The sequence below is a fragment of the Engystomops pustulosus genome, chromosome 3 (genome assembly GCF_040894005.1).
Source record: "Engystomops pustulosus chromosome 3, aEngPut4.maternal, whole genome shotgun sequence".
Classification (NCBI taxonomy): Eukaryota; Metazoa; Chordata; class Amphibia; order Anura; family Leptodactylidae; genus Engystomops; species Engystomops pustulosus.
The window spans coordinates 141,060,964-141,074,418 of NC_092413.1; the positions used below are offsets into that span (position 1 = coordinate 141,060,964).

The window sequence follows — 13,455 nt, forward strand, 5'->3', positions numbered from 1 at the left end:
ATTGCAAAGATTTATTTCTGTTCAGAATCCATAAAAAACATAAGTTTTTTCTAAATTCATATAAACTATAATACTGTTATGCTACTGCTCGGGAACGGAAAATAAATCTAGACACACCGACTTATACTAGCTATGTACTTATCCTTCTCTACACTTTAGGTGACAAATGGTCAATGTTCCCTGACTGTGCCAAATTAAAAACACAGAAACAACAAAACAGCGTGAACAATCACAAAATAATGGTCGTACAAAAACTAAGAGGTCAGATGGTCAGAACACAAGCAGTTAAAAGATAAAAAAAATCCAGCAAATACTAGCAAGCTCCAAAGAAGACTTTTAGCACCCACTACGAAATTGGTGGACAATTTATTTATAAGATATCTGCAGATATCTTTTATCTAAGATATACCTGCAGCCCAGAACAAAGTCAACAGGAGACTGACTGGTGTGATGGAAATCAATTGAAAGAGCTAGGAGTGGAATTAAGCAGTGTTCAGACTAGTGCAGGACATAATGCAATCTAAGAACAAAATCACAGATAAAACCACTTCTTCTGCTGTACTTTACAGGCATTGGATGGCACTGAAGCCTGAGTGGTCTCAGATGTTGCAAATGCTAGGTAAATATTTGTCTTAGAGTAACATTTCATAAAAAATAGAATTTGACTAATATCTTAACTTTCCTAGATACAATGTAGGAGGATTTTGTAACAGTTGCTTTTCAACAGGAAATATTTAAGCAAGTAAGTTGAAGTTAAAAAGCTGAATATAACACTGCATCTTTTGAGTCTGTCAGAACTGCTACAGTCGTTTAAAAATCCACAGGGTCCATCACAGTGCTGTGCCATACAAATGTATATAAGAATTCTAATTCATTCATGCGGAAGTTTGGAAAAGCAGCATGAGGGGAAAGTGCAGCAACACCTTAGCAGAGGTTTTTTGTTCCCCACAGACCATCATGCTGCGTCAATATCCACCAGATATAAAGAGAATACTGTCAGAACTGTTAGATTATACACTAGAGTTAGCGGTCATGTCGTTTCTTATTCAATGCTTCATTTATTTATGTATGCATTGAATGCTGTAACTTTTATAAAATTTCATTACTAATACAAATATGCTACTATTCCAGGCTTCCTGTCCTTTTTTCTTTCTTTTTCACTGCTGTAATGTATTATTTAGACTGAAAAAAGACACACTATATTGCAGAGGAAAAGCGGTTTTAAATTGTACCAATAATTAATAATATATGTAATAACACATAACCATATAGGCTATAATGTCATAATAATAATCATTTAATGTATTTAAATAACATATATATTCTTCACAACATAAAGGTTCCTTTGGATGAGAGCATTGACAGGCTTCACAGCACATTCATGTTGTGTCTCTGAGGAACGCATCAATAATTCTCCAGGAATTTCATGAAGGCAGACTTGGAACACTTCTGCCATTTATACAAACAGTAACATCAAGTGTTGAGTTTTTCTAAGTACCCTCCGTGAATCTTGACTAAAGCAGGTCTTGACATTTCCTAAGAAATCAAACTACAGACTATATTTTTAGTGATTGTAGAGCCACATTTCAGACAGAAACTAAAAAATCCTCCACGGACATAGACAGTAAGGTTCTATTTATACAGTGTATCAGTAAGCTCCTAATCTTCTAGAAGTATCTTCCTTAAAGAAGACTTTTGCCTGATGGTTACTGTGGGAATGATCTTTCAAATCTGAACTAAAATGTATTGTTACTCGGTTGTTTTGCTATGTTATATTTTTGGAAATGTACTGCAATTGTTTAACATTTATTATGAGAAACTTACAACTAGTACAAATGTGGGTGTAGCTAATGGAGTAGATTGTTCTCTTTTAAGAAGGAAGGCTTCAGGGTTAAGGTCACATGCTTCAGAGCAGCTCTTCATAGCATCATGACCTGGGCAGGAACACTTGAAATCAAAATTAGAGAACAATCTCCTAAATGTCAAGATCATTTCACAGTCCTATGTATTTTAAAGCACAGAATAAAAATATAAATGAGATAATAGTAAAAGAACACTGATCAAAACTAGAAAATACTTTAGGATACCTGAAGTTATTGGTGTTAATCTGTCACCTGGTGTTAATTTCCTTAATTATCTGATGAACCATATTTAACTGGCAGACTAACTTTCCAGTTTTCATTGCCTTAGCAAAAATGCCTTTCCAAACTGACTAAACACCTCTGGCAGTAGGTTGTCCAGATGATGGCCAAAGGGGTGACCCTATCAGACATAACAAGAGAAATTGGTTTTTCCAAGTCAGTCTAGAATATTGCATCTTTACATCATCACAAACTTATTCAAGTCCACTAAAAAGGCTGGTGATCCTCAAAAGACAAATGCAAGAGAGGACAGGATTATTCATAGAATCTCCATGGGTAATTGTTTCAACACTGAACTGGAATTGCTTAATGTTCAAGAGCATTTGGACTTAAAGTACATTCTGTAGTGACAAAAGTGGAGACGTGGTCCACGTTACATATTAGTGATGAAAGTAAGCTTAATTTATCTGGATCTGATGGGAAGTCACTAAAAAGTGATGGAGGAAGTTTCATGGTTTAGGGAATGTTTTCTGTAGCAGTAGTTAAACGTCTCATACAGCTTTATGGCAGAGTGAATGCAGGTGTGTATCAGAACCTTCTTCAACTACACATAGTTCCCTCCTTGAGTTCTTAACTCAATCATCCAGCAATTGTCATGCAGGACAATGTCCCCTTGTCCCACAGCAAAACAGGTAAAACAGAAAACATTAAAACAATGAGATGCCAGCCCAGAGTTCTTAAACGCAATAAAAAACCTCTGGAAAATCCTCGGTAAAAAAAGTTATGGTCAAGAAACCCACAACAGTCACAGAACTGCCAAAGAGACTGGAAGAAGAGTGAACTAAAATCAAAATCAGAGCATTGTTAGAGACTAGTGAGGTCCTGTGGCCGAAGATTTGCTGAAGTCATTCAAAGCAAAGCCCTGTACACTTCCTACTGACTGGTGAATGATGCAACCTTCAGAAAATGTTATTATAATCTTTCTCTGTACTACAGTCCTTGCTGTTCTCTAATTACTTTCATCCTCATTTTATGTTGGTATACTGTGGTTATTTTGTAAAACACTGTTCTTGTCGCTTGGTGTACCCCAAATGTTCCATCAAATATTGCTCAATGGAGATAGCATTATTTCTGAAAAAAAACAAGTACCCGTATATACTCAAGTATAAGCCAACCCGAGTATAAGACGAGACCCCTAATTTTACCACAGAAAACTGGGAAAACATATTGACTCGAGTATAAGCCGAGGGTGTAGTATACAGCCAGCCCCCATGTAGTATACAGCCAACCAGCCCCCATGTAGTATACAGGCAGCCCATAGTAGTATACAGCTTGCCCCCAGTAGTATACAGCTTGCCCCCAGTAGTATACAGCTTGCCCCCAGTAGTATACAGCTTGCCCCCCAGTAGTATACAGCCTGCCCCCAGTAGTATACAACCTGCACCCAGTAGTATACGGCTTGCCCCCAGTAGTATACAGCTTGCCCCCAGTAGTATACAGCTTGCCCCCAGTAGTATACAGCCTGCCCCCAGTAGTATACAGGCTGCCCCCAGTAGTACACAGCACAGCCCCCAGTAGTATACAGCTTGTCCCCAGTAGTATACAGCCTGCCCCCATCAGTATGCAGTCTGCCCTCAGTAGTATACAGCAGCCCCTATACAGATAAAGAAATAAACTTAATACTCACCCTCCATTGTCCCGATGTTCGTCGCGGCTCCCGGCGGCTTCCGATCCCCATTGCGGCTCCCGGCGGCTTCTTCACTCTTCTCTGGCCGGGAGATCGCGCTGCCCGTCGCACACTGTGATGCCGCGCTGTCGCCACTGATGACGTCATCAGCGTCACATCACAGTGTGTGACGGTGAGCGCGATCTCCCGGCCAGTGGAGAGTGAAGAAGCCGCCGGGAGCCGTGACAGGGATCGGGAGCCGCCGAGAGCCGCGAGGAACATCGGGGACACTGGAGGGTGAGTATTAATGTATTTATTTTTATCATTGACTCGTGTATAAGCCGAGGCAAGGTTTTTCAGCACATTTTTTGTGCTGAAAATCTCGGCTTATACACGAGTATATACGGTAACTCCACTGTAGATTGTATATTAAAGTACCAAGTGGCAGTAAAAAGATAAAAGTGCGGGATGAAAACCAATAGAAAATTAATGTACTGCCCCAAAGATAAAAAGAACAGTCAATATGATAAGTTCATCCTTTATTAGTCCCAGAGTGGGTAAATTCACAATGTGAGATCTGAGGGCGATAAAACTTGCACAAAAATTACAGCAACTTTGCAAATATAGCGGTGAAGTCCTGGTCCAATAACTACTTAAAGGGGTATTCCAGGAATCAGCATAATTCATATACAAATGGGTCAGTAAAATATAAGCTAATATGTAATTACTGTATTTTCCGGACAATAAGGCGCACTTAAAAGCATTGGATTTCCGTGGAAATCCAAAGTGCGCCTTATAGTCCGGTGCGCCCTATGTATGGCGCTGGGCACAGGGCAGCGGACCATACTTACATAGGTCCCCGCTACCGGAGACCGGAGACAGCAGATCTCCAGCGGGACCTGGAGCGGGGACCTATGTAAGTATGGTCCGCTGCCTTCCTCCACCTCCCCCTCACCTTCCCCTCTCACCTTCCCCGCTCACCTTCCCCGCGTTCCCCGTCGCGTCTTGGCGTCGCGTCCCGTCGCTGCGTCCCGTCACGTCGGCTCTCCGCCACGCCTCCGCCACGCCTCCGCCACGCCCCCGCCACGCCCCCGGACCCCGCGCCTTATAGTCCGATGCGCCTTATATATGTAATTATTACATATATAAGGCGCATCGGACTAATGCGCCTTATTGTCCGGTGCGCCTTATAGGGCAAAAAATACGGTAGTATTTTGCTCCCGTTAGCAGAAAATGCTAATGACATAGACTGAATGAAGAAATAAAATGCTACTGGCCCTTTAATCAGTCCATTAATTTCCTCCGCGCCGTCCGTTGCAGAGCATACACAGGAAAGAAGATGGCCGCTGGTCACATGTCCACATCACATGTCCTGAACCTGCCTGGGCAGGTCATGTGATCACCACTGTTGGGCTGTAGTTGGTTGGTTGTAGTGCATCCAGTATGGACAGTTATGTGGTGATGGCAGTTACACATCATTACTATGGTAACAGAGCAGGAAAGTCTGTTACATCAGCACTGGGAGCAGAGCATAAGAAGGAGGAGGAGTTACTGAGAACTAAAGGATCTTGGGACTTGTAGTTTCCAGTGGCAGCCATCTTAGTGATAACTTTAGAGAGGCCATAAAATTAGTGAATCATAAAATCAAACTATTTAAGCCCCGTTTTGTGACATTAAGTGTTGTTATATTTATTTATTTATAGCATCATGGGTTTTTGTATCAGACGTTAATATTCCCGGAATACTCCTTTAACTGATTAGTCATAAGGTCAACTGGCATTTTCCTGCAGCTAACCTCCAATGTACTTTAAGCTATTGTTCGCATGGAAATTCTAAGTTCATTGAAAAAACTAAACTTCTAATAAATATTTTACGGGAGATGTTTAATAATAATCAACAAAGTGCAAGGGATGGGAGGAGAACGGAGAGTGAACCCTTTCCCCCAGAATCTTCAGTTAGATGTTATTAAAAAAAATTTACCTGTGTGAAGGTAATTTCTCATAAATGTAGCCATATGGTCCCTTAGAAACAAGACTGTGTCCTTGAATATGGCCACCTCTGCTGGAGGGATTGCACAAAGAGACAAAAGGTTTTTGTATATGACATGTCCAGGAGTTACTACATGCCCTACAACCGTCCTGTGGTAATGAATGCTTAGTCGGGTTAGGTGGTCCAGCAGAGCTCAATAGCACATCTCTGGCCACTGCTGGCAAAATGTGAGGTGGTCGCATCCGAGGAAACTATATCGTTTCTAAGGGACAACAAGGCTACATTTATGAGAAATTATCTTCACACCGGAAGATTTTTTTTAATAACATCCAATTGAAGAAATGTTTACATATGGCAAATTAATTAAATTAAATGTTAATGCCCAGATGGGAATACCCCTTTAATTATATAGCAACAAGTAGTGTTTTTGCACATATAAAATATCTCTTAGGCCTCATGTACATGACGGTGTGCTCACTGGTACAGGCGTAGCACATGGCTGTGTGCAGAAGGAGTGGGGTGGAAGGGGTGGAAGGGGTGGAAGGGGTGAGTACTCCTCACCCCTTTCCTCTCCATAGGAACCGGGTGGAACAAGTTTCTTCTTCTTTGTACTGGTTAAGTAAGGAAAATAGTTAAAATTTTGCCAAAAGAACATTTATCAATCTGCATAAATTGATGATTTTTATCATGTCACATTATGCGGGATTTCCTTTTTTAGTATAGAATATGGATAAGAAACAAAAGCAGAACTAAGCTAAAGAACAATCTTCTGATATTTTACCTTAAGAAAGAAACATTTTTTCACTTATAACAACTTCTGTAATTAAAAGTTTTATAGTTTCCCGATAGACTTTGCAAACAATGACTTAAGAGGGACAAGATACATGTTCACTCTGCGCCGGATTTGACTTTGTACATGAAACCACAAAGCTAATGTCTCAGTTGTAGGTGTACTGGCTCAATTAATGAGGTTGCTAGTTTTTAATAAGGATTGATGCGCAGCTCAAGCATTCTACAGAAAACACAGTGTTACTATTGGAACTTTTATCACCATGGTGTTTGGCTGGCATCCGGCTGCTATAAGTCTCCACGTTCTATCCTTTGATGTGCATTAAAATGTTAATCCTTGTTTCTTCCTCTGAACCATTTAGTTTTTTTCTTAATTATAATACTGTGGTACATGAGGGAAAGATCTGCTAGGCAGTGATATAATAATATTTCAGGGGAAAATGATACACATATGGATGCCTTCCAAACAGGTTTTTGGATGCAATAATATTCCATGTCAAAGGAAAAACTTCACTTGTGTGTATAGATCCTTATGCTGTAAAGTTACTTTAAATTTAAATGACCAGAACTTTTTTTTAAAAATCTAGTCTTTTTTATTTAACAATTTTCAAGTTTAACAGCACAAATAAACAAATACATGTATGTGGAGGGTATGATGAACATCTTTCTAATATACTTCATTAACAAATTCTTTTGTTTTGTAAAAAACAAACTTACTAAGGGTCCGCGAAGCGCATTTTCATTGGGTTTCCCGGTGATTTATGATTAGCTCCGCGTTTTTGGTGCACGCGATCAGATTTTGGCGCATTGGCGCAGGGTTTCACGCGACACAAATTGGGGGGTGGGCCATCGGACGATCCGATGGATTTTGACAATGCACAGGATTTAACATCATAAATTGTGTCGCAAGACACGCACTTACAAGCACCGGGAAGAAGAAGGTGAACTCCGGCGGACCTCAGCGGGGGAAGAGACAGATGCAGGATCTTGGGTGCACAATGTTGGTGAATCGCGCCAGACTTCATCTTCGTCGGACCGTCCAGATCGGGGATCGCTACAGGACTGGGTAAGTAAATGTGCCCATTAAGATCTATATTCCCGCATGTATAAAGTGTTTGGAGGCTGCATGAGCTAACATCTAATCTCAGTTATGCTTTAACTCATCTCAAGCAAAATATGACCCATTTTCAGATGATTTAGGAGGAGTTTCTTTTTTATAGGTAAATAGGTGAGATTTCACATAAAAGAGGCAATTCTGATAAGGATATTGTATACCCAAACTGAGGGGCTAATAGTTTCATGGGGTACAATCTGGTGATCGGTTCCCTTTAAAGATCATATTAAAGAGTAACCTGGTATCAAGTCAATACAATGTACAAGTGAAATGTACAAATTTATTTTTTAAAAACTCAGGTAAAGTTACTTTCTTTGAAAATGAAATACTTAGATTGATTTGCGACAAACAGAAAGATTTCCGCCCTACTTATTTTACTTGAAGATAAGCTCCTCTTGCCACAGATACTTTTTATTTATACAGACAGAGGTGGCTAAAAAGTCGGATTAGCTTTTCATATGCACTCGCAGGACAAAAAGAGGTTTTAGAAATCCATCAGTGTATCATTGAGACTTATTATTCTCAATTAAAACGAGACTTGCAGAGATCCCTGCTGCTCTCATGAATGAGGAAGATGTAGCCCTAGGCCGCTTCACAGCTGGTCCTGTTTTTACTGTCCTCTAAACAGCAGGCGGAATTTGTAGAGAAAGTTGTTGTTTGGGTCTATGGTATAACACTGCTGGGCTGCACTGATGACAATCTTTGATTAACCTTAGATGCTACATTAAATACATATTGCATATTGTCTTTATAATATTTTGGCTTTTTACTCTTTCCTGTTAATGAGGGTATTCAAGGGCAGACATACCCTTAATCTTTCATTAAAAGACACTTCATTAAACAGAATTTTCTATGATACAGTAGTAGTTGTGTGCTACTACAGCAGTGGATATGCATATGTGTGTATATATATATATATATATATATATATATATATATATATATATTTAGAGAAATTGTGAATTTATTTTTAGGGGCATATTTTAACTTCATTAAAAAAAAATAATTAATGAAGTAGTATATTGATCGATGATACCCAGAAAAGAAAAACAAACAGAGACAAGGTAACGCTACCTAGTGCAAGATTATCTTAAGATAACAGGTAATGTTAATATGATATGTTAATACTTACCTGGCAGAGTTGTGCTATGTTTCGGCCACAACTCTGTTATGAGCATGCGGGATATGTACCGCTGCGACATCGTTACCCTTTTCGGTGCTAGCAGTGCGTCTTGGGTGTGGTATTATCCATAGGTATAGGGTAACATCCAAATGGATGTTACCCCAGAAAAATGGAAGTTTGGAAAGCGCAGGTATAGTTTTAACGGATTTGGTCCTTTATTTGTCAAATAAAAGACCAAATATGTTAAAACTGTACCTGCATCTTCCAAAAATCCATTTTTCTGAATAACATCCATTTGGATTTTACCCTATACCTATGCATAATACCACACTGTAGAACACATATCTGTGCTAAATGTTTCATTTTATAGAAAAACTTTAAATTCATTTTTTTAATGTTACTTTTTACTATGCTTACCTACCTGTTTAGGTCGTTATTATGTCTTTTTGCCTTTTAAGTATTTTATTTTAACAAAGGACTAATATACAGTTTTAATGTATGCAGGCTTGGGACAAGCTCAAGTTACTAGGGTACTTTAACCCTAGGTTTTCTGATCGATCCTATCATATACTGCCATACTACAGTTTGGCAGTATATGGGGATTAATTATAATATGTTGATCCCACATTTTAATGAAAGGGTTAGAATGAGACATCCTTGGGTCTTTGGAAGACCTGAGGCTATCATAGCGGCCGATCATCACTCCCCAATGACATCACGGGGAGCGACGATCAAAGCCAAGATGGTGGCGCCCATGCTGTGCCATTTTTATGAGGCCGCCTGCAGCGATCAGCTGGTTTACACCTGCGATCGGTGCTAGCACAGATTACAGGTGTTACCAGTAAGGCTTTGCCTCAATATGAAGCAAAGACTTACCGGCTATGGAGAGGGCTTAGCCCGTGAGCCCTCTCCATACACCTACACTTGGTGTGTGTTATGTACTATTATGAGACATGTCGGTAAGGGGTTAGAGCCCCACAATAGAGATGAGAGGACCCAAACTTCTCATGTGGGGTTTGGGTGCACCCACCATGATCAGGACATTTTGACAGATTGACCGCTGAACAGCCAATCTGGCATATTAATGCCCATAAGGTTTTATTTGCCAGGGGTGTTCACTTGGCTAATCATAGCCATGGCTAGTAACAAGGGGTGCTAATATGACAGATTTGGCGGCCTGGCAATCTGTCTGGATCATGCGAGTGCACCGGAATGGGAAGTTTGGGTCTGCTCATCTCTATCCCCCAATCATATATAGAAAAACCCTTTTTGTAATAAATGTAGTTTAAAATTAACAAATAAATACTATCATATAGGAAATGAATACGATTTATAACATGTTGAAGGGAAAGCATTTTCAATGTGTCATTACATTTTAATTTGTGAGGATAATTATACCTGGGCATTTGTTTTAAACTTTTATGCTGGATAAAACAATTTCATGGGCAGAAATCTACAATGAATACAATCTGATTAATTTCTTATCTGATCGTTGTCAAAGTAATTTTTCTTCTGCATCTATTACGCAGTAATGCTGATTAAATTATTTGAATTCTCTAACAAATAATTACCTTTTGCAAATTCACTGTTAAATTATAGTGATGAATAATTACCCTAGATAATTGGAATGTTGGTGACAGCTGTCAGCCACAACAGACATAAGTATTTCATGGAAATTCTAAAGTTTTGGAACTCCTAAATCTGATAAAATATATAAATACAGCAGTAGGCAAAGGATTAATTATGAGATCAGGGAAAATTATATTTACTTGATATTTTATGTCTCTATTATTTGTCTTGAGCATTAAGTTTTCAATTTTGGAGATTACTTTTGTGTACTGCTCATTTAGTTAGTGTAGAATCTGACACACAAAACTTGTAATTACTGGGTAAAGAAAATAACTAACTTCATTTATCTCTTGTAAAACATAACAAAAGTACCAACAAACATTGCAGAATTCAATTGTATACTTGGTGGATATGATCAATAACAATATTTCTGGCCTTTTGATATCTTATATTGTTCATCTTTAGCAATTTAACCTCTAACACTACAACTATAATTTTCTCAGAGATAGTGGGTCGGGACAAGCTGTTTTTGTCTCCCATCTACTACATCGTGAAGGTAGAGGAGAATCTTCCCATCTTATGCACTTCCATTATCATATGTGACATTTTAGAGCAGTACTGACCTGTATAGCCATAAACAAAGCAGTTTAGATTAGCCAGGGCCTCCTCTTGTACATGAACTCTTGCTTATCCTTTACACCTCTTATCTCTTTTAACTCTTTATTTGATCTGTAGTTTGACAGGTTAGAGAACCAAAGAGGAAGGATAGGGGGTGGGAGCAGGGTGTGATGGCAAGCAGATAGTATATAGTATATATAGTATATATTGGAGAAAACAGCTGTCCTAAACTCCAAAAAAAAATTAAACAAATGTAATCAATAAAGATCTTACCACTGCAATACACAATCAGTAATAGTATGTTTTAAATTAATCGCCATAGGCACATTTAGGTAAAGTCCAGTTGAGACTTTTGTTTTATTTGTGAGGAAATGTACCCTTTTGATTCATTATTTTACTACTAAATGATTTGTTGGAGATGATGTATCAATAGGACTGAATTAATGAATTGCTACTTTCCGTTTGGGTGCAAGTTTTGGTGCAAATTGACACCATGTGCTGTGAGACTTTTTATGTGACTGATAAAAACAACCCCCATGAGGCACTGCCAGCAGATTAATTGAGGGTCAAAGCCCCTTAAATGAATATGACAGCAGCGGATCTTCAAAGACAGACATAGAACTGTCACAAGGATCCTGCCTAATGATAATGACAGTGTGGCATAATTGCACCCCCAAAAAATATCCACAACATAGTAGTTTCATAACAGTAAAAATGTTTGTGGTTTGCTTCACCTGAAAACCAAAATCTGTATACCTGAGCCTGGATCCAGCCTGAGCCAATACAGTGACCCCAGCTTTATTAGGAGCTCTGAACCTCTACCTGAGCCTGGATCCTGCCTGATCCAAACCCCTAAACCCCAACTTGATCCAGAACCGTGTACCTGACCCTGTATCCTGCCTGATCTTAAATCCTGCCTGGTCCAGAACCCCAATCTGACCCAGAACCCCCAAGTTGTATCTGAGCCTGTTTCCTGTACCACACAGTGGAACCTGCATCCCTTTCCCGAGCCTATACTCCGAACACCATTTCGGAGCCTGTATTCCAATTCCGTGCCTGTCCCTGATATTCTTGTGTCTTTATCTGCCCTGACAGAGACTTTTGTTTATTATTTCCTTTATTTTAATATAGGTTCTAATGTGCCTTCATTTTATGTGCTATTATAATTAATATATTATTATGTAATTTTTTTGTTTTATAATTAGTATCATTATTTTTATTTTGCAGGTTTTGACCTCATAAAATGTGAAGATCCAGGAATTCCAAATTATGGCTATAAGATACGTGATGAAGGACACTTTTCTGATACAACTATCATGTACAGTTGCAATCCTGGATATACAATGCATGGAAGTAGCATTTTGACATGTCTGAGTGGTGATCGGAGAGTGTGGAACAAGCCTTTGCCAACTTGCACTGGTAATTTTGTTTTTTTTATATACATTTCTGTATTAATCCTGATTTTAAGACTAAACTAATCTATTCGGCTCTGAAAATCTACAATGTACAGTAGATAACACTATTCACCCAGTCTCTTATTCGACATAGTTTAATACTTTGATTCCTATGATTAGCTAAGTTTTCCTTAATTATCAGGTTATATATGTTGCAAAATTATTTGTTTTTTAAAAGTTTTGTAGTCCACAAAACACTGGACTACAGATGTTCTAGAGAAACATGCAGCTTTTAAGGAGACCTGTCACCAGAACTTACCTCCCAAACCAGTACTACTTGTTGGTTTTCCTTAATTATTAGGTAATATATGTTATAATTTTTTTTTTAAGTTTTAAATACACTATTGTGTATAATCATACCTATTGTGTATACAGATTTTAAGGAGACCTTTCCCCAGAGCTTACCTCTCAAACCAGTACTACTTGCTGAAAAAGTACCTCACCATATCACATACGGCGCTTGGACAGTGAAGCTGGGATGTGCAACATTGGCTTCACTGTCCGCAACACTCAGGTGCCGAGGAAACGAGGCTGTGGTAAGTATAAAGTTTTTTTTTTTGTTAAACGATTTCTGAAAATACACCCAGTGCAATTCGGGACACATAATCACTGGTCCATAAGGACCTTTAACTCTTTACAGACTGTCACTGGAAAGAGTTGTGTCCTTACAGAACTGAATTATCAAATGAAATATTCTCTAGGACTATAAGGAGTTTACTTTGCCTAACTCATCTCTCTGCTATGTACAGACTTTGAGATTCTTTCAAAAACACTAATTAATAAAGGACTGAAAAAAAAAATAGAACAGTTTTTTTAAATTTAATAAAGTATATTACATAGTTTACTATTAACATCTGTACTATTAATTTCTGAAATAAAATATGTCAAAGGTATGATTATGCTTTAAGTCTAGTTTCTTAATTTAACACAATCCTCGAAAAACTGTATATATAACATAGAGTATCTAATGATGCAGGTTGTACCACACTATAGAGAAACTATATTGTGTTAAAAAAATTAACCATTTTGTGAAAAATATTTTGCTATTCATC

General features: G+C 38.4%; 1 protein-coding gene across 3 annotated transcripts in view; it reads left to right on the plus strand.

Annotated features, from left to right (window-relative positions):
* CSMD1 (CUB and Sushi multiple domains 1) overlaps nucleotides 1-13,455 on the plus strand; it is a 1,135,715-nt gene that overhangs the window by 820,374 nt on the left and 301,886 nt on the right. For all 3 annotated transcript variants that reach the window (XM_072142316.1, XM_072142317.1, XM_072142318.1), the window contains one exon: nucleotides 12,177-12,368. In XM_072142316.1, coding sequence (XP_071998417.1) covers nucleotides 12,177-12,368 — 192 coding nt within the window. The remainder of the gene's footprint in view (nucleotides 1-12,176; nucleotides 12,369-13,455) is intronic.